Genomic DNA, 21942 nt, shown 5'->3' on the forward strand with positions numbered 1-21942 from the left:
ACAATAAATGTGTTTGTGGTGCGTGAATGGCGGAGAATCTATACAATTTGCAGTTAAGGAGTTCTACAATTGAAGTTCTGTAATGTTTTGAATAAGGCAGCATATTCAGAGTGAGAAGTTTACATTTAAGGACTCTGCTAATTAATGTCCAGGTCTACAGTTGCAGAGAAGAGGAAAGCTGGTGATCTGTAATGTGTTAAAATGCCTGACTATAATGTCTGTAATAATCTGGTTTCACACAGAATTAATATGATAGTCAAATTTATTTGCAATTTCAAGCTCAGTATCAGGCAGATTGAAACCATTGCAGGAGTACCAATTGCATAGGAAAGTCAACAATTCCTCTTTCCTCCATCTACAAGTTTCTAAACAATATTAGTGCAAATATTTTAATGGAAACCTAAGAACAGGTCAGAATGATGAGGTTGATTCTGAAACATGCCTTTATGATAACCTAATTGGCAGTGCTATTATTTGCATGATATTGATAGTGCATTAATTGATACATAATGCACTATAAATTTATCAGTATGTTGTTTTTTTCCATGGGTGTATGTTCTACTGCCAGTCTCTGAGAAATTATCAATTTTAAGTGAGAGGGTAGGGTCAGTGAAGGTCCTGCAGACCCTTCCATAGAGTTCGTGGAATTGTGATTTTTATATTGGGCTCTGAAAATTAATCATTTTCATTGGACAAATAGAAAAGTTTCTTGTTTACATGTTTTATGTTTTCATCTTTCTTCCATCCATGCAGCTCAATCCCACAAGTATGCACAAAGACTATTAGGAACTACTAATCAGTTTGGCAGCCCTGGGGCTGCAGCTGCCATGAACCAATATATGTACTTTGTAGGAATTATGATTTTGTGCCAGTTCATGTGGCAGGACTTTGATGCACTTATTGATACATTCTGCCCTCAGGCACATCAGGCAAAGAAGTGCCCACCCTCTTGTTTCAAGAGCATAATAGAAATATTCAGAAGGATACGTAATTATTTCAATTACTTCTCTGTGATTTTGAGATGCACTCGAGTCTCAAATTAGAAAATAATATTCACATGTTTCTTCTAATTGGTAACAGATTAGAAGTATTTTATCTTTTTAAATGATTTCCAAATGGTACACTGAAGAGTCTATGCAGTAGGGACCCCCCCCCCCAAGTGTCATAGATTTTGTTTGTGGAAAATTATCACTGCTTCAGAACACTGATGAAATTCTGGTAAAGTCTTCCCCATAAGTACTTGAAAAAGTATCATTGCCAAGACCTATCCTTAGGTTTTCACTGGCCAGGAATATTTTATGTTTATATGAAACAATGTAAGTGTGTTTTCGATTACTCTTCATATTGAGTTTAGAGGCAGTTAAAACATAAGATCCTATTTTTTTCTCCTCCACCTTCACAGATACGTTATCTGCTTGTCTGTCTGCCTGTATCATTTACATGCAAGCAGAACATTTACATGCAAGCAAGTTACATGGAAACCAGTAAGACCTATTTTGAGGTAGATGTATTTAGCATGGCCTTTCTAGATTTTGCTGGGCCCCTTCCCTCGAACAACTGGAATCCTTAATGTCAAATATCAAAACTGTAAAGCCTTTACCATTTCATAAAAACTGTGGAGAAAATGGAATGGTTGCGATATCACTATTCGCTTTGTGAATGAGTTATACTGGGTGCATTGTTCATGAAACAACTCTTGGTGCATCCCACAGATGATCAGGCTCCCTTTCTGTTGTCTCTTCCTCTTTCTCATACAGCCATCCCAAGAGACTTTGTGGCAGGAACCATCTTGTCTACCCTCCCTTCTCTGATTGCTCCCTCCCCCTTTCATTTCACAAAGAACACTTTCTGCAAGCTCCAGGTTGACAACTATCAATAGGTCCTTCAAAGTGCCCAAGCAGCACATGGGAGGTGCTGTTACTTGTTTATCACTCCTTTTTCGTTTGCTTGCTTGCTATTTTTTAACCCAAGAAACTTGCACCAATTTGTTCATACTTTTTTTTAGTCATACTTGCACAGGTGTGAAATGGCAAGCCTTGTCCGGAGTGTTAGGGGTTTTGACAGGGCCATAGACAGGCATGAATGCATATTTCCCTGTCAAAAGACATGGGGAGAACGATCAAAAAGCTGCTTTTGAGCGGAGCCCTATTTTGTCAAGCCTTTCTGTTTATAAAAGGGGAGGATCGCACCTAGAATCGTAGGAAATGGGGACAAGTGGAAGGAACAAAAAAATCCCGCTGCACAGAAGTAGAACCACTGCTTACCTCTGCATGAGAAAAGATCACTTGCAGCTTTGGTTTCTTGTGATACAGCTTACCTTTTGACAGCTATCAAGAAAAGGCAAAGCAAAAAATAAAGCTGTTTGCAGCCCGTCTGCATCAATGACCATGGTGTGTGCCTGCTACACTTTGACAATGCACACACCTTAGGATATTTTGCCATTTTGGGTCACTGAAAATGCACATTTGGGAAAGTCCAATTAAAAATAATGATTTAACCAAGTATGAAAACATGCACAAATGTCTTGCATTGATAATAATGAAATAGTGGTGAATCAGTGACAGCACTTCTCATATTCCTCTTGAGACCTTAGAAGGACCAGTCACAAGCTGTCAACTCTCAGAAGCTAGTGACGAGGAGGGGAAGCTGCAGCAAGCACAAGAGGGTGTGCACATCATTGTGGCAGGAGGCACCGGGCTGCTAAGAGTTCTTCACCATGCCACTTGGGTATTGCTGAAGCATCTGGCACTTGTGTTGGCCCCAGCAAGCTCAGCAAGAGCAGCAACTTTTCAAGCAACTGGGTTTTTCAAAGCAGTACATAATCCAGTTCCCATAATCCATCATTTGGTCAGTTACCCAGCTTTGGTTGACACAACAGCCTATCTGGGGTCCGGCAGCCCCAGGAACAAGTTCTGTATGTTGGAGTCAGTTATTACTGACAAATTACCCTGTGAGAAATGGTCCAGGTTTGCACAACATAGGAACCTACCGTAACTTGTCATCCAGTGTGTGTTGTTGTGTCATGCAAACCAAATCAACAAACTAGCACCTTGTCTTTAGGTCAGGTGGTTGGTTAATTCTCTGCTATGCAACATGCTTTCATGCTTGCTTCCATTTTACTGCTTTCATGAATTTATTTATTACCATCAAAGAAATATTATACAGAAACTTGGAGCATTTGCATTACATTCTAGTTTGTCCTAAATATGCTCATGCAACATGTTTATCTTGACAGCCACTGAAGTTCCAGTCCATGGCCTTCACTGAAAGATTAAAAGGTATAATGCACGCAAGGTTTATTAGCTCCACGGTGGAACCTGGGTGTTTAGCTTCACTATTAAAAAGGCACTGGTGCACTTCTAGTGAGAACACTTACCCATTTTATAGTATTATGAGCAGAGGAAAAGCTCCATTTCTTTTCTACCATATGTTTATGATGCGATATGTTCCAAAGCAGATCACATCAGCGACTGTTATGGTATCCTTAATGCTGTGTGATAGCTACATCACAGAAAGAATGGCTGTAAAGCACATTGCTGATGTGCTTCCCTGTTATATGCCACATTACACTGAGCCTGAATACCTCACATGACTACCTCTGTCTGTCCCTCACCTAGCAAGGATGTATTGAGATTTATGTGCTCAAATACGTGGGTGTCACATTTTTTCTCCTGCTTAGGTTACTGTGTACATATTTATACAGACAAGAAAATGGTATATGCTAGCACTGGTCATCACTGATATTTCAGCAATTCCCTTTCAATTATTAATCTGTAGTTTGACTTCATTTTTTATTATTCAGGTCCAGTTAGTTTTGAATACTTGAGGTTTTACCAAACATGAAGGGAGCCTACCACCTCTAAAATAAAAAAGTCAGCTTGTTATTTATTATGGAACTGTAACTTAGGGATTGAACAGTTTCTTGCCCTTCAAAGCATTCACAGCACAGAATAACGTATCTGGCGTAGGGGTGGCTCAGTCCAAATAGTTGTAGCTTAGCTTGGCTTTCCCAGTTTTTCATTTCATTCTCTGAAAATGTCATGTACTCTTGTACGTATCTAACCATACATTTAACAAGCATGTCCCTTTTCCCATACAATGCATACCCAGTGGGAGTTAAAATTTGCTGAATGCTAGGTATACTGGCAACGTTTTTCCAGGTGAACTCAGAGACAAATTTCAGGGACTCATAAAACCTCACCTTCACAAAGAAAAAGGTGAGCTTACAAGCCTTCCCATTTTTCTCCAGCAAAGATCTTCTCCAGCAATTCCCTTTCCCCCTACATGATATCCTCAGGAGCTGGGATTCTACCACTTCTTTGTTTTTTGCCACTCTAGCCTCTGCTCAGTCAAATGGAGCAGCATTTACCCAACAGATGGAAGAGGCTGCAAGGACAAAAAGAAAGTGGGGATGCAGGGGATCCTTAAGGAAATCAGTCGTTCCATTAAAATCTAATGGTTAGGGGGAGAACTTAGATAATGCAGGGTCAAACTGAACATGTGGAAGAAGCCTGCTCTCATAGGTTACCCTTGCAGTCAGAGATTTCTCCATGGTAGGTGGGCTTCCACCCACTTTTGCTTTTGCCCTGACAGCCTCTCTTACAGGCGGGCAAGAGGATGATTTCTTTTCTGGGCCTTTGAATTATTTCAGTTTGGTGGTGGTGGTGGGGTGTGTGTGTGTGTCGGCGGGGGCGGTGTCGGAAAGAAACGTATATCAGTTCCCAGTGTTACCCCCGATTTCAGAGGCCTGGTCCAGCATGGCTTGAAAAAGGGCCTTTAGTCTCATAGCTCCCCTTCTCAGGAACTCCTTAACAATACTAATTAAGCAGGTACCAGTAGTTCTGTGTTTTCAGAAACTGCTGAAAGATACCTTTTCCGACAGGCATTCCCAGAAAGGTAATCTTGTCCACTGTATGAAGACTTGATTTCTACTTCACTAAGAAACGTCTCTAATATAAGGAATTCTTCAGTATTGTTATATAAACAAATAAATCCAAGATATCTCTATCAGTACATATGCTTAATTGTTACATGTTGTCCAATATATCAAACACAACAGACAGGTACACACAATGCAACAAGCTACACTGGAAAAAGCTACACAGCGTGGCCTGTTTGCCTCAGGACCGACAGGGCCTGTTTGCCTCAGGACCAACAGAAAATCAGGCACATCCTAGCTCTGAAGCCCTCTCCTCCCCATTTGGTCCTCTTGCAGTGATACCAGGGGACACTGCAGGAACACTGAAGTTTTCCCTGCCCTGTCAGCTGCCACAGACTTTGTTGGGCTTACTGTAACTTGACTTTTCCTCTTTGCTATTTTTCTGAAATTACAAAAGCAGTCTGTAAAGCCCTCTTTCATAATTCCAGTGGGGCATCCATTAAATGACCCTCCAAGGACCCCCAGCGGTACCTTGGAGGTCCTGCCCATAGTCCCTTCTTAAAAATAAAAAACAACTATATACACAAATTGCTGTGCTCATTTTTTTTAACTTGAAGTGCTCCATTTGTACCAGCAAAACAATCTGGGCTTTAAAAGGGCACACTAGGGGATGGACTCTTTAGTGACAGGGCCTGCTAGCCAAATACAGCAGACATCACAATATACAGCATCTAGCTCAGGCTGCAGATAAGTATTTATCCCTCCCCGACCTTTGCAAGAGCTGTTGGATTTGACAGGTTGGACTGGACAGCTCCTTGCAAAGCAAGACTGTAGTTTGTAGAAAGGGATTCTTTTTGTGGCAAGATTTTGGGGAGAGGTCAGCTGTCCCTTGTTGCCCCAATTTTTATCGCAACTGTTCTTCTCACTGCTAACATGGGGGCAACCTGCAAAGCTGATGCAAGTCTCCAGGAAGCCAAGCTGTGTTTGGCATGTGTTCAGTGTGCCTGCTCACCCACCAGGCATCCCTCCTAAGTTTTGTTGTTCCTCAACTCAGGAGCAATGGCAAACAAGGGGACTTGTGATCACCTTCCAAATGTCCAATAGTCCTGGCTGGAAGGGGGAGAGAATTGATGAGATGTCCCTTAACATACCCGTTTTTGTTGGAGCTTTTTTTACGGAGGCCTTGTGACCCTGACTTATCCAGACTTGGAAAAGTTAGGGCAGGCCTGTACCACACGTGCAGCCCCCAAATCCACAGTGGATTTTGCAACGTGTTGCTCTTTGGAATGTACACTTTGTGTGTCTCAGTAAGACAGGTGTCCAGGGACACACTGCCCCCCTCCCCACCACCACCACACTGATGCCTGACCCTGCCTTGTGTTGTGTTTCCCAACTCTCTGGGAGCTGTGGGGAGGGGTGCGCAGTGGGCTGCACAGGGAAGGAAGAGAGGCAAAAAAGTGTTCTCCCACTCCTTCCAGCATGAGTTAAATTTAGCTGAGTGCAAAGCTGAATCCATTCCAGGACATTTATATGACATAGGACTTCTGAATCTGGCTAAACAAATAAAACCAATTTATTATGCTTCTAACATCCAATTAATTCTGGAAAGTAAATGTTCTCAGTAGGCAAGGTCCTAGCAAACCCATATGCATTTCCTTATCTGAGGAAATTAAGCATTTAAGTGTACTTATCCTACAGGTCTGTATTCCTACAATATTATTCCAAAGCATTTAAATAACACCTTCCCTGCACGTTTTGTGCATGTATTGATAGGCAGGGAAAACTGTAACTTGAAAGGTACAACAAGTTTAATAGGTTGATTTTGTTTAATTAGTGATTATTTTCTGTTCTTATGTCTCATAAAACACCCTGCAGGTTTGAAAACAAGTATAGTATTGACTAAGAGGCCCAGAGAAATATATTTCTTATCTCGCCATTCTCAATGCACATAAATTCTTATCCTTTGTCAGCATGTACAATTTACAGTGGCCAGTTTCTTACAGCCTTTCAATAATTAGAGAATAAGCATCCATTGGTCTTTGTTTGCTGTCTGCATCCCTGTGTTTGCTACTGAGTTGCATCCCTTGAGGGCCAGGGCCCTTTCCCCTTAGCAACGCGGGCAAGAGAGAAGGCATGCATGTGAAGGAAGCAGCCAACTGCTCAGCACTCACGTTGCCAAAGGGTAGGGGCGTCCCCTGCAGAGAGAGAGGAAGCCCTCTCTGTTTACTCAGCATATTGTTCCCGGCTCTTCTTCCATGCCTCCCTTCCAGTTCCTGCTTTGCTTAAGGCAGGAAGACAGTTTTGGGAAATTCCTTGCTGCTAGCCCTTTCTCTCTCTCCCTCTCCCTCCCCTTCATTCTCCTCCCCACTCCAGTCTACTTCAGTCACTACTAAAAAACTGAATTTTCTCACCTTCCTTCTTCCTGCTGCACCCCATGCAACCAAACATACCCCAATGCATCCTATGGTAAGAGCATCTGAGGCATTTCATAAGAGTTTCAGAATTTTCAAGTTGTGTTGACCCATTGCCTGAGTACTGCAATGCTTATCCACATATTTTAGGATTCTAAAGGAAATGAATTTTCATAGTCTGGGATAAGAGGGCTAATATTTTCTCTTTTTTAATGACAGATTCACTTAGATGACTAACAAATAAGAGCAGTGCTTTTCTTTTGCTATCCAGCTTAAATAGATGGCCATTATGTATGCCTCAGCTAGGTTGGTGTGTGTGTGTGTGTGTGCAATTTGGATGAAAAATCTTCAACTATGGTGAATCAGTAACATTGCCCAAAATGTCTTCTAGCATATAAATCATTGTGTGTGGTGCCTGGATTTTTTTTAGTGCAACTTTAAAGAATTCTGGACACTCCATCCTGTTTTATACATGTAGATGTACTCCTAAGATATGTTAAGTATACACCTGAGGAAAGAATTGCACATGAAATCACAAGTGCTCAAGTTTTTCCCTCCAGGGCTGCTATCTCCTGAAGAGCCCATAATGAGGAGCAGTGGCCAGTGCCAGAGCCTGTGATGGATGAGGCCAGAGCTACCAAACACACTCAGATCATCACCACCCCCTTCTTGCTCTCTCACAGTCACCCAATCATTTATTCACTTGTATGCCCACGATAACCTGTCAATTCATAAAACCCACTGAGGTTGCCCAGGACACAGCAGGCCCCAGGTTCCATCTCCAGCATCTCCAAGTAGTACTGAACTAGATAGACCAGCAGTGTAGGTCAGCTTCCTAAGATCACATGTTCCTTCATAAAGTTCATTCGCAGCATCCATCCAGTCTCTCTCTCTCTACCAACAAGGTGCACAACTTGTGAAAGAAGCTTTGGAAAGTCTGAATCTGCATTTCCCTAATACACCCTCTTTGGGCAATGAGGAAGGGAAGTTTCGAGAGGATGTACTGGGATGTATGAGTTGGGATGGGCAGCATGAGGGACACATGTTGCCCATTCCTATGTTATCTCATGACTGAGGGCGGCCACTGATAATGGCATTCCCACATAAAGTTTCCCCTTTCTCCTTTAGCATACTGGAATACTTACGTTGCAACATCAGCACATGTGTTTGTCTGTCTCTTCTCCCAGTGGTAAAAGAAGGGAAAGCATAACATGGCGATGCTATGTATGGCACGGAATGTTTTCCTAAATGCTGCAGAAGGGTACAACACAAGAATGCCAATTTGGTTCTAAAAATATCTGCCCTTAAAAAAAAAAAAGCCTACACACACATGCACACAAACAACCCAAGTGGGACTGCAACCAGCACGTGTTCTCCAATGCTAGCTTCACACAGGTATATTTCTCAGGGAAAGGTGATCATTTGCAGCTCCCACCTACATATATATTCATTGACAAGCATAGGTTTGCATCTCTCTATTGTGTTAACTAGACCATGCTTAGATGTATGGAAAAGTTTTCATGGAAGAGGTATGAAACAACTGTGTATATGTTCATACTCATATATGAGTATCCAAGGGTGAATATTTGACCTAGAATAGTAGATTGCCATAAGATGCCTCCAAGGTTATTGTATATTAAGTGGGAATTCCAATACTGCTGTATCATACCACTGTAGAATGAAAGGGGTGTGTTATCCATCACCAGATAAAGTTCAGTCAATATGTGATAAAGAAGCAAAAAGGAGAGAAGGGAAAAATAAGAGCGACAGTAAGAATTCAAAGTAGATTCTACCTGAATAGAGGTCAAATGAACTAATGTAGGGTCTTCATTTTAAAAAAAGGTAATGGTGCTCTGGAAATACGTTTTTAGCTGCCTACAGCAAGCACTCGTTGCTCAAAATCTACGTTCTACCATGCTGTGTCGGTAAAGCACAGGCAAGTCCATGAAACAAAATGATAGAAAGATCCACACTTGTGGTTTGCTTCCTTACCGCTTTCCTTCCCCCTCCAGTTCTCTCCCGCCAGCATTTTCTGGTTTATTTGTTTTCAGATGACAGTGATATGGTGCAAATGGCAGAGTAATTTAAGTAATTGGATGTTATCCTCAAAGAGCTAAATAAACGAAGGTTTTTTGTGCTATTTTTGTGTGGCCCATATGCAGAATCAGAAACACGGCAGTTTCCATTATTTGCAATAAAAGATGCTTAGAGTTCATTGATGGTAGAGATGCATATTAAAGCCAGGAAATTGATGGTGCTGTTTCGTCAGGCTTTAATGCATCATCACTTCTTTGGCATAGAGGAGGCGGCAGCATGATTATTTGCATCCAGTTATATCAGGCCTTTGTTATAAACAAGGCTTTAAATGTCTAATAGTAACAGGTTGAAAGGAAAAGAGATTTGGGTTTTACAAAGTACTGCCTGGTCTAATTAACTGCTTTTCTACTTGTTAGCATGAATGGTTACTTATTTGAAGCGGCAGTAACTTCCTGCTGCAAGCAAACAGTATTTGGGTATGTATTTTGAATGACCTTCTGGAAATAAAATCTTAGCCTTAGATCAGTTTCCCATGACTGTATCAGAGGAATGGACATCCAAGATTTAGTTGTTTGTTTGTTTGTTTATCTAACACCTAATAGATGAAGCTCTCTTGGTGGTTTACACAATGTCAACATTTTTACTTGTTGGTATGTCAGCCTTCACCAGTTTTATGACTTGAATTATATACAGTAGTAAAGTTTGAATTGAAATGAGCCAGGTTTTGTTTGCTAGGACTACAGGAATTCTGATTTTAATAAGAGGAATTAGAGAATGTGAATTTGCCCATAAAAGAAAGAAAATATTTAGTAGCAGATGTTCAGTTGCACATATCTTTCAATTCTAGAGTGGTTCAGTGTCTCTTTGCTGATTAGTTGCTCTTTTTCTCATTTCCCCTCACTCTTATACAACTGATTTATTTAAAGGTATGTCAGCACTGGCTAAAATGAACCACTGTGCCGCCTCCTTTCTGCTTATTGCAGACTGCTCTAATAATTCATTTTTTAGCTCATTAGCTAACAGGGTATGTGAGCAGTGGTCCTCAAGGGGATTGGAATGAGGTTAAGTGATCTAGTGCTGACAACTCTGCTCTTGGACTGGCCTTCCTTTGGGAAAAAGAAATCTGAACCAAGATAAGCTGTGGATCCCAGAAACGAGACTGTGGTATCAGACAAACAGTTAGTGGTCCTGTGTCTATGCCATGATTCAAATTGAACCAAGTCCCTTGAATCTGACATTCTCCTCGAAAGGCTTTAATATTTTATTTTAAATTATTCAGTAAAAGAAAGAGCCCTGAAGGATGTCAGTTCAAGTAGTACTCTTAGTCAAGGGCAACTAGTTCTTCAGTTGACTGCATGCAACTATAGAGCTGAAAACTGAGTGTGCTCACTTAAACCTTATGACATGAAAACTACACCCAGTAGTACAAGAATAGCTACATTCTTGCCTGGCAGGTGGTTCCCTTAGCAACCTTCTGAACTAACTAGAAGATCAGTGCCTTGTCTTCAAGGATTCCTGCAACAGGCCTGAACCCTAAAAAGCCAGGCTGGGTTGATTTGCTTGGCATTAAAGCCTAGTTGCTTACAATAAGCAATAGAGCTTTAGTTAGCATCCCCCTGACCCTCACAGTCCCCTTTTGTGGAACTTAGGAGTTTCCTGCACATCTGCATCCTTGAATGTTCATTATCAGCCATTAATTCTGCAGGCAGGAGGCAATCATGAGCCTGTGCTTTGATGTTCAGACAGAGATGGAACCTTGGCCATCCAGAAAGAAATACCCCTTACTAGCTCCGTGTACTTCATTATTTTTAGCATATTGTGTAAATAGTAGCATCAAAACTGTTCCAGTAATCATATCTTTAATTGCGTAGAATGCTGTACACATGAGGTACAATACCCTAAGTCTGTAATCTGTAAAAGCCAGCCACTTCCTTTGTGCTCTGGTTAAAACTGTTTTCGAGGGGGATTCTGCTGTTTCCATCTGAACCCAGCTGACTGGAATCCTACCTTGCAGGGTCCCCACTGTGTGCTATAAGAGGCTTGCTGCTAAATGTAATGGAAGTCTAGCTAGCATTTGGATATTATTGCAGTAATAAATAGTCTTCATCTTAATAAACCTGAAGTTGGTGCATCACTCTCTGGAAATCCCAAAAAACTTACTGTCCGCGACCAGAACAACACAATCCCTTTTGTCTGATTTTGTGGAAGCCATTTTCTCAGCCATTCCCCATACCTTCACTTTGTCCAGAGATGCCTAAGCCATGTTATGATCACATTCCATAGGATAATAAACTAACTTTATTCTGATGGTTACCTTTTAAACTTAACCCAAATAGCCTTTTGTATACTGACTGCATAACATTTCCAACTTTATATACAACAGGGTTATAGCTGAGCATATGGCAAATGCCACTCCTAGAAGTGTTGTGTCTAGGCTGTCCCTGCAAAGGCTGCCTGTACCCATTTTGGGTGTCCTGTTCTAAGCAACTTGGCCACAGCTGATTGTTTCTGAGTATTTCTTTGCTTCCTAATATAATTTGCCCCATATTCTTCTCACTAGGAATTCTTAAAGAGACCCTCAAAGTACAATGGGATGCCATCACCTTGAGACCTGCCTTTTTGGCTCAAATAGCAAAGCCCTTGTTTTTTGACAAATGTGTGCAGCCTTTGGTTAGCGTTCATCTTCCACGGTTTTACTAGACCTTTCCAAAATGACTTTCGAAGTGGTAGAGGTTTGTGGTCAACAACTGTTTGTTTATGAAAGTGATAAATTCAACCAGGTTTTCCATAAATTGATCACAGTAGCAGTACACTGAAACATTTTACAGTGATAGATTAATCTGTGAGAGTGTGCATTTTCTCTATTTTAGAAAACCCTAGTATTATGCAATCACAAAGTGGTTTCCCATGCTGTGTAACTTCCAAACACCAAGCCATTAGCATGAAAGCAATTACTTCTCTTCTTTGCAGATAGCCTTGCACATTGTCAGTCATGAAGAGACAGGATATGAGCGCATCAGGAATCAGAATGCAAGAGACCGTATCTGAAATAATTCCAAAAACAACAAAACCAAACCTTTCCAAAAGGTTTAAGCTCAAGCAGCAGTCCTGCAACACATGAGATGATGTTCAACATTTCCACATCCCCTCGAGCATCGTGCAGATAGGGAAGCATTTTAAAGCTGCAGTTTAACCTGAGTGTAATGCCACTGATGCATAGTTTTAATCACAACCTCTTTCAGTCTGGTTGAGATAATTCTTTAAGATGGCCTGAATCACATCTCATTCCAATCAAGTTTATTGATTTGGCAGTTCAGGTCATCTTCTCAGACCACTTCTAGACCTTGTCTATCTCCACTGATTTTATCTACAAGTAAATTATCAGTTATGGATATTCTGTTTAGACCTTCTTGTGACTAGAGACATAAGGATTCAGATTTTGTTAGGGGTCCAGACATTTCTCCCACCCTTACCATTGTGGTATCAAACACTCAAATCTGGAGTTTTTATAACCATCCTCTTGCACATCTGCTAATAAGTCAGTCAGTTTTGCTTCAGATAAAAGCTTTTGTCTATCCCATTCGTAATACTGGTCCTTACCTTCCTGGCAAAAGTGAGGGCAATCTAGAAATGTCAGCCAAAGTCAGAGAGGTGGGGCCAGCCACATCATAAATTGTTTCCAAATATGAGGAGTGGCCAGAACGAAGGGCTATCTATGCTACCCTGATGCAACTTCCCAAAAGGAATACCATACTTCTCAGAGAAGGAATTCCGTGGCTGTTTTCCATTTGCACTCAGAGATACCTGAGTGATATTGATGAAATGGAACAGTTAGGTGATATCAGCAGTATGATAATAAAGTTTTAAGTTGGGGGATCCCGTTTTTAGTATTTCTGCACAATGTCACTTTATTAATCCTTGCCCTGCATGTGCAAAATCTTCAGTGAGCCTTGCAACTTTCTGAGGGAATCTTCCAAACTGAAAATAAGAGCTGAAAGAGGAATAAAGGCCAGGATTTTTAGTGCAGCAATTCTGCCCAACAAGGCAAGTTTGATTTGTTTCCTGGGCAATCCTCTTTTCTCTTACCAATAGAACATAATTTCTTTTCTTTTAAAAAAAAAATTGTTTCAGATCCTTTGGGATTGTGACTCTTGGGTACCTGAAGTAACTTTTGTTGCTACTGTAGCCTTGAATGTCTTTGTCGGTGTCTTTGCGTAACAAAAATTGGTGCATAACAACAGTAAGTTTACTAAAAAGTTATAGGAAGTTACAGGGAGCTAGGTTCTGGCTGAACCTCAGGAAGAACTTCCTGACTGTTAGAGCTGTGCAACAATGAGACCAATGACCTGTGGAGGTTGTGGGCTCTCCCACACTGGAGGCATGCAAGATGCAGCTGGGCAGTCATCTGAGAGGGATGGTTTGACTTGGAGTCCTGCACTGAGCAGAGGCTTGGACCTGATGGACCTCCGGCCTCTTTCAACTCTTCTATTCTATGATGACTCTATGAAAAATGGCAGAGCATGGAATAGTAGGGTCAGAAGGGGCTGAGAAAGCCATTGAGCCCAACCCCCTGCTAGTCCAGAACGCCAGTTACACGATCCCAATTAAATAACTGTCCAAATACTTCTTTAATGTCTCTCGTGTGGAAGAGCACACAACCTCTCTTGGCAGCTTGTGTTACCACTCTCATAGTCAGGAAATTCTTCCTTGTGCCTAGCCTGCAGTTGGTGTACAGTACTTTAGGTTCATTGTTCCATGTCCCTCAAACTTTTTAAAAAGGGGGCCAGCTCACTGTCCCTCAGACTGTTGTGGGGGGCGGACTATAGTTTGAAAAAAGAAATGAACAAATTCCTATGCATAATGCACATTAAACTTTAACAAAAATTAAAATAAACTTAAAAATAATTAAAACTTTTAAAATAAATTAAAAATTTAAAATGTTTGCTCTGCTCCCTTGGGCTGCAGCAGAAGCCCAAGGCGAGGTGGGGAAGAGCATGTCCATATTCAAGGGACATAGCTACAACACAGGAGAGGGTCACGAGGAGGGAGGCAAGGGCTGCTTTCCGAGGCAAGGGAGGTAAGGGACAGGGCCACGGCCACGGCTGTCCAAGCGGGTCGCCTCCTGCCTCTCCCCACTGCAGGGGGAAGTATGGCAGCCACTTGGCGGCGGCAGCTTGCCCAGTTCCCCACAGCAGAGGCACAGGAGCCAAGGCCCTGCTCCGCCCCAGCCTGTCTGCCCCTGGGCTCAGCGAGGCGGCCGCAGCTTGGCCCATAGCCCGGGGACATGGCTCATATACTTAAAAATTGATTTGAAAAGTTATATTTTTCTTACCTTTTTCAGTGTCTTCGTCTCTCTCTATTCCACCCTCCTCTCTTCTGTATTCCCGCTCTGTATTCGGAGCCAACACATGCATGCAATGGGGGGAAGAGCTGGCGCACGTGCAGTTGAAGGCAGCTGTTACAATTTGGTGCATGCACCGGCTCTCTGCTCGGTTTCAGAGAATGCCTGCGCCTGCTCAGAGCTTTTGGACTCGCTCGGAGATCCTTTTATCTGAGTGAGTCCAAAGGCTCTGAGGCAGGCCAGGTAAATGGCCATGGCAGGCTGTATCCAGCCTGTGGGCCGTAGTTTGAGGAACCATGTCCTACAATCTGGGATGAGTGAGAGGAGGTCTTTTCCTTCTTCTTTGTGACAGCCTTTTAAGTACCTATAGAAGGCCATCATATCACTTTGTAATCTTCTTTTCTCAAGGGCCCAGTTCTTTTAGCCTCTCATCATAATACTTATTTTCTAGGCCCTGTATCATCTTTGCTGCTCCCCTCTGAACTCTCTGCAGCCTTTCAGCATCCTTTTAAAACCTTGGTTCCTAAAACTGAACCCTGTATTCCAGGTGGGGTCTGACTAGTACAGAGTAGAGGGGAATGAGTATTTTTCTTTTTCTGGAAGCGATATCTCTATTTATGCATGCAAAAAACAGTGTTTGCCTTTTTTGCGGCTGCATCACATTGCTGACTCATATTTAGCTTCTTGCCTAGAAACAACTCCAAGATCTTTTTCTTTTTCAATACTGTTGAGTCAAGTATTCCCCATCTTGTATTGATGCACTATAAAGCCTAAAAAAGCTAAATAAGGTATTTAAAAGTTATTTTTTAATATACAGAGGAGAAAGGCTGTTTACATACTGTGGTATGGAGTCTGTTATTGTTGGGAAGTGCATGTTGTGGATAGGTTTGCCCGAAAGTATGCAGAGAGGTTGTGGTAAGGTCATTTTCTGCCTGCCAGGAAGTGATGCAAAACTAATCCAGGTTTACTTTGTAAAGAAACTGTTTACATAAGCATTTGAAAACAGATTAAAGCTAACCTGACCCGGCATTACTCGGAATAAGGTAAGCATTGCAGCAAAAACTCAAAAGAGCCTTTATTTTTGTACTTGAAGAAGCATGGCCACAATTCTTTGCTCATACTGAAGTGGCTCTCTGTTTAAAGAGATTACCACAATGAGTGCGGCTATCTTCAGAAGTCAGATTACTTAGGATCTTACTGAGATTACTTCATAAAGGGATCAGCCTTTAACTGTGGGGCAGTGCTCTTGGAACGGAGATGCACTGTAAGTGTTAACCCCAGTAAAAGATTCTGCACGGGTTACTTTTGTATAATTTGGACCTTTATGGTGCACATAGGAACCTATGAAGAACTTAGAAAGTCTAAGTAGCCTCATTAAGTTCATTAAGTATGTCATCCTATGATCATTTCAGTTTCCAAACAGAATGCATGAAAATTGACTAGACATATCAAAATTGATACTAGCATTGTCTTGTATCATTTATAATGGAACAAATAGTCACTATAAAAACTTCTCTTTAGAAAAAAACTTTTTAAAAAAATGTAAGGAGGGTGAGTCAATGAAATCAGTAAATGAATCCTGCTGTTGTTTTAAAGCATAATAAACTGAATTTTACACACACACACACACACACACACACACATAAAAGTTTCAAGACTTTGGGAGTTAGATCAACAGCCTTCATTGCTTTCTGTAACCCACACAGAGTAGCTTTACATGTGAAGTTCTCTTTTTACATACACTGACATGAGTGCAGGGAAGATCATGGTATACACTATAGGATGTGAAGATTCTGCAAGTGTTTGTTTTACCTGAAGTACAGTCATTAGTAACTGGCTACCGAATTACCATTTTCAACCCAGCAAAATACATTCTTTTCCCACATTGAGGGGCTCCTGTGTTATTTTCAAGCACATGTTTCTGTAACACATGCCTCTGTTCACATCCAGGAGCAGATCATATAAAGTGGACTTCAAGAGAATCACAGGTCCGCCCAACAAGGAGTCTTCGTGTGTTGGATCATGTAATCATACTGAAGGCTGGACTCCAAGATTACTGAGTACAGGCAGAACTTCAGAGTTCTGCAAATTTGCCTGAAAGCATCTTCTATTGATTCATTTACAGTAGGGGACACTAGATCATGAACCTTAAGAACATCAGGTGCTAGTAACCACCTGGAACGTCTGCTCCTAGCTGCCCTGGGTGTCTGGTTCAGACAAACATAGGTGCTTCAGGATACTACTCATAAAACAGTGATGGCTGAGCTTCTCAGTAACAAATTTGTATCCCTGGATAAGGTTTGATGTAGCCTGCAGTTCAATCTTGTCATGTTTCATTTTCTTATTCTTGGATAGAACTAGGCAACCTCGTGCCCTCCAGATTGATTGGTCTACATTTCCAATAGTTATTGGCCATGCTGGCTGGGGCTTATGGGAACTGTAGTCCAAAATATTGGGAGGCAGTGATAAACAGTGATTTATGGGAGTATTTGTATAACATAGGAAATGCATCTGCTAAATCTGCTCTTGCTGCTTGTTTGCAGAGATGACAGTTTTTGCTGATTTCTGCTAAAATGCATGGCATATATTAGCATTATAGTGTATCTGCATCTTAAATGCGCAGTTACCATAGCATCTTTTCTACTTGTGTTCCAATATTAAGAAGAGTGGAGCTAACAGCACATTTCTTTAACATACAACTCTGTTCTCCTTTCATCTGTATGCAAATAGAAATGGAAAGTGGCATATCCAGTCCTAACCACCAGATTATTCAAAGTGTTTTTAATGCTAATCTTTGAAATGTCCTCCTTATTCCAACCCAAGTGTCAAATTGTTCTAATTGCTACACACTTTATTTATTTATTTGTTCGTTTCTTCGATTACTAACCCGTCCCATCAGTTGCACAGCTCCCTGTAACACACATATTACAAAGGTCAATACCGGAATAGATCTACAGGGGATGGACAGCCTGATATTGAATCGTATGTGTGTTTGTTTCCCTAGGGAAGAAAAGGAGCACTGGATCCGAGCAAAATACGAACAGAAGCTCTTCCTTGCCTCACTGCAATGCTTAGAGCTCTCCTTAGGCCAGCACCTGCTAAGAGCAACTGCGGAGGAAGATTTGCGAACTGTCATCCTGCTTCTTGCACATGGGACACGAGAAGAAGTGAATGAAACCTGTGGAGATGGGGATGGACGTTCAGCCTTACATTTAGCTTGTAGGAAAGGAAATGTAGTGTTGGTGCAGCTCCTGATCTGGGTAAGTACTTGCTGCATTAATTTGGAACTGTAGGTTTGTGTGATGGAATGTCTGAATCGAGGCTAGCTAGCCTTCACTGGCCAGCAAGTTTCTTCTGCTATCTCCAGTGACTAGAGATAAGAAAGTATTTAAAGTTATTTAGGCTTGAACTACCCTGCCCAGAACTGAGCTGTGCTTTGCATGCATGTGAGCTGTTGCACTGGGGCTTACATGGCAGGGAAACAGCCACACTGTTGACAATGACAGCCGACCACTTTGCCCTTTTGCCCATCTTGGGCCCTCCCCATGTAGCCCCCAAACCATTAGCAAATTTAGCCCTATTTACCCATTCTGAAAAGGGGTTTCCTACCTCTGGTTAAGTGTGGGTGTGGTTTGGCTGTTGTACTGCATTGTGTGAGTTCCTTTTAATAGAGGATGTCTGGGTTCCTCTGACTGATTATGCCTCTGTTTAATGTGCAAGTCCGGCCGGACACAAACCTCAAACATCTGTTTCTTCGTTGTGGTCTCTGTGCGCCACACACATATGGGTGTTGTGCCTGTGCAGTGCCTGTTGCAGGGAGGATTTTACAGCTTTAATGGTTTTGGAGGGAACTCCACGCACCCCTCCCCTGGAGTACCCGCCCCTTTGCCAGTCTGCTTGCAACCACCTTTCACTGTGCCTCAGGCTCTTTTGCTTATCTCATTGCCTTTTACCTTGATAATACTTTCACTTCGATTGCCTTTTTACTTCTACATTGACTTTCCAATATCTTCCCTTTCACTTTGCTAACTTGTTCGCTACCTTCCCAAACTCCACACTACTTGTCCCCTTTCCCCCCACTTCTCTCTCCCCCCGCAAAACAAACAAACAAAAAAACGCCTCCTATCGTATCCTTACTTCATTGACTATAACTCCCTTTTCTCTCCGTTCTTCTCGATGGCGCAGCGGGCGGCTTTCCGTATGTATAGCCAGTGCGGAGCAAAAATGTCCCCAACTGATCCGCACTCTCTCTGCTTCCTCTACCTCAGAGAGGGCCATAGAATGAGTAAGTGTAGCCATTGCCAGTCCTTCACAAGGCAGGCTAGAAAGAATCAGGATAATAGATTGAAGAAAATCCTATGGGACCAGGCTCTTGTTGCAATGAAGGAGGTCACGGCAGCTGCCTCGTCTGCTACTCCCGCTTCTGCTAAGAGTGCCCCCTCTCGCCAACCTCAAGGGGATGGCACTGGTACTGATGGCAAGAACTCCACTCAGCCTCCTTCTCCTAAAAAGCATAAGGAGAAGAGGAAGCATACTAGATCTGAAGGGGCCACAAAACCAAAGTGCCCTAAAAAGGAAAAGACTGAGCGCCGCCATAAGAAGCACCCTCAGGTGCCACGTCCGGACACTTCCAATCTGCCGCCCATCTCAGCACCTCGGTCCTGACCAAACTGTCTGGCTGCCAATCTGTTATGCAGGTGACACCACCATCGTCACTTCCGCGCATCCTGCTCTCTCCCCATTCCAGCCTGGAGCTCCCAGAAACAGTGGCACGAGCTTCCATTTCAGATGGGGAGATCCGTGAATCGCCTCCTCCATCAGATCCTGATCAGCAGACCACGAAATCACTGACTCCCAGTCCAGGTGGCCAGTCATCACCAGAGGCATCTCCAACGACCTCACAGGGTCCATCCTCGTTCCTCCCACTGCAAGCTCCGAGCTGCCAGCCCGCCAGGTATTGGATGCTGCTACCTTATGGAGATTTTGATCCCAACCAGCTGGATCGTGCTTATCCATGGAATTTCTATCATCCATAGAACTATCCCTACCCACTACCACCAACACGTCGCCATCATTCCACCTCCATCAACATCTGGGGATACTCCATCCAAGTCTGCTGTGGCTATCTCTCATCCACACCTGTCTCTTGACGGCTTTTCCTCCTCAAGTCCTCCATATCAATCGGATTCAGATTTGGAGGAGTCTCAACAGGCTTTGACATCTCCTGATGTTATTATCTCAACTCGGGGCTTGGGATCGCCCGGTGTTAGCCAAGGCCATTTTTCCAAACTGCTGGTTCACATTCTTTCCTCCCTCAAAATAGACATACAACAGCACATCGATCCCAACCAAGACAATATATACAATGTTGTCTGGAAGGAGGACACAGTCCCAGTAGCTCTGCCTTTTATAGCAACACTCCGACAGGCGATGATGGAATCTTGGCAACTCCCGAACCATCCTCACCCAACCTTCCGGCACCTTGAGTCAATGTACAAAGTCAGGGAACAGGACATTGCCTTCTTACTAAAGCATCCACAACCAAACTCCATTGTGATTGAGTCCAGCCAAAGTCATCAGTCCAGAGAGCACGCCACACCAACTGACTGTGAGGGGAAGAAGACTGACATGATGTCCCACTGGATCTACACTGTTATGGGACTCGGTCTTCACATCTCCAACTGTGAAGCCACAATGACTCACTACCAATACTTTTTGTGACAGAAGATCGAGTCCCTCGCTGAATTCCTCTTGGACCAACAGAGAGAACTGGCCCACATCTTCATCGGGGAGGCAATGCAGCTCCTTAAGCAGCAACTGACTATGGCGAGGCATCATGTTGATTGTGGCTCGAGGGCGCTCATCAGTGAGGTCGCCCTCAGGTGGCATGCCTGGTTGTGGGCCGGAAACCTCCCACAAGAGACCAAGCAGCGTGTTGAGAATATGCCTTTTGATGGCATGGGTCTTTTCCATTCTAAGACTGATGACAAATTGGAAAACATCCATAAAGCTCGTCTCACTGCTCGCAGAATGGGATGGACTGCTACTCAATCTAAACGTAAGTGGCCTTGGAATAAGCCTGCCCAGTACCGGCCCTTCCAATCCTACCACCAGGGATACCCCTCCGGACGTCAGCCTTTGAACCAAGAGCAGCCTCATCCCCACCACAGCGAAGCGCCTTGCTACCAACAGCCCCAGAGTTGCGCGGACAATGACAAGCGCAAGGAACTTGGCATGGCCACAAGACTACCAGACATATCAACTACCCAAAAGTGCTGGCAGTATTCAAGGCATTACGTTCTTTTCTAACCATTCTACAAGGTCACTCTGTCCAAATTGCATCAGACAACGCGGTGACTGTTTTATATCAACAAACAGGGAGGAACAAGATTGGTCCCGTTGGGACACCTTGCTCTTCGCATCTGGAACTGGTGCATCACTCACAAGATCACCCATCAAGCTGTTCCTCTTGCCAGCACCAAGAATGAAGAAGCCGATTCCCTCAGCAGACACATGTCCATGACCCACAAGTGGGAGCTAGACTGTCAGGTCTGCCAAGATCTTTTTGAACTGTGGGAAATGCCGACTGTAGACCTCTTCACCACCCACAGGAACTTGGTTCGCAAAACCTACTGCTCCAGAGCAGGCATCGGCCTGAATTGAATCGGGGATGCACTCATGATCTCATGGGAGGATGAGTTTTTCTACGAGATCCCCCCAATCCCACTAATAACACAGACATTGGCAAAGATTTATCACAACAATGCTTACGATATTCTAGTCACCCCGTGGCGGCCTCAACAGTCCTGGTTCCCCACTCTACTTCAGTTGTCCAAGAAAGTTTACATTCATCTACCTCAGATCCCACACCTCCTAACCCAAGAACAATGCACTATACGTCACGTGGATCTATGCTCTCTGAAGTTCACGGCTTGGCTCATCCGATAGCCTTCGGATGCAAGGCTATGCATCCGATGCAATCAACATCTTCGATACCAGCATCATCCTCTGCACATAGGATAGCTGCACATTCATTCTCTTCAGTACTGGCATCATCCTCAGGACGGATAGGAATGCCTCCAAAGTCGCCTACTTCATTACCAACCATCTCTTCAATATCAACACTCTGTCCAGTACCAGCGCTGCACTTGGGACCGACATTGGTACCAACAATATCCATGAATGCAACAAATCTTCATCCAGACATTCAGTTTATTCTACATTTGCATTGCAGCCAAATACACAATGTTCTGCAATGCCAAATGGGGATGTTT

At 43.0% G+C, this 21942-nt stretch overlaps 1 protein-coding gene across 3 annotated transcripts in view; it reads left to right on the forward strand.

The window, feature by feature from the left end:
• The window catches only part of AGAP1 (ArfGAP with GTPase domain, ankyrin repeat and PH domain 1), a 497479-nt gene that overhangs the window by 462884 nt on the left and 12653 nt on the right, over positions 1–21942 (forward strand). For all 3 annotated transcript variants that reach the window (XM_044431796.1, XM_044431798.1, XM_044431797.1), the window contains one exon: positions 17673–17928. In XM_044431796.1, the coding sequence (XP_044287731.1) occupies positions 17673–17928 (256 nt within the window). The remainder of the gene's footprint in view (positions 1–17672; positions 17929–21942) is intronic.

Source organism: Varanus komodoensis, unplaced genomic scaffold, assembly GCF_004798865.1.
Source record: "Varanus komodoensis strain SLA01 unplaced genomic scaffold, ASM479886v1 scaffold23, whole genome shotgun sequence".
Classification (NCBI taxonomy): Eukaryota; Metazoa; Chordata; class Lepidosauria; order Squamata; family Varanidae; genus Varanus; species Varanus komodoensis.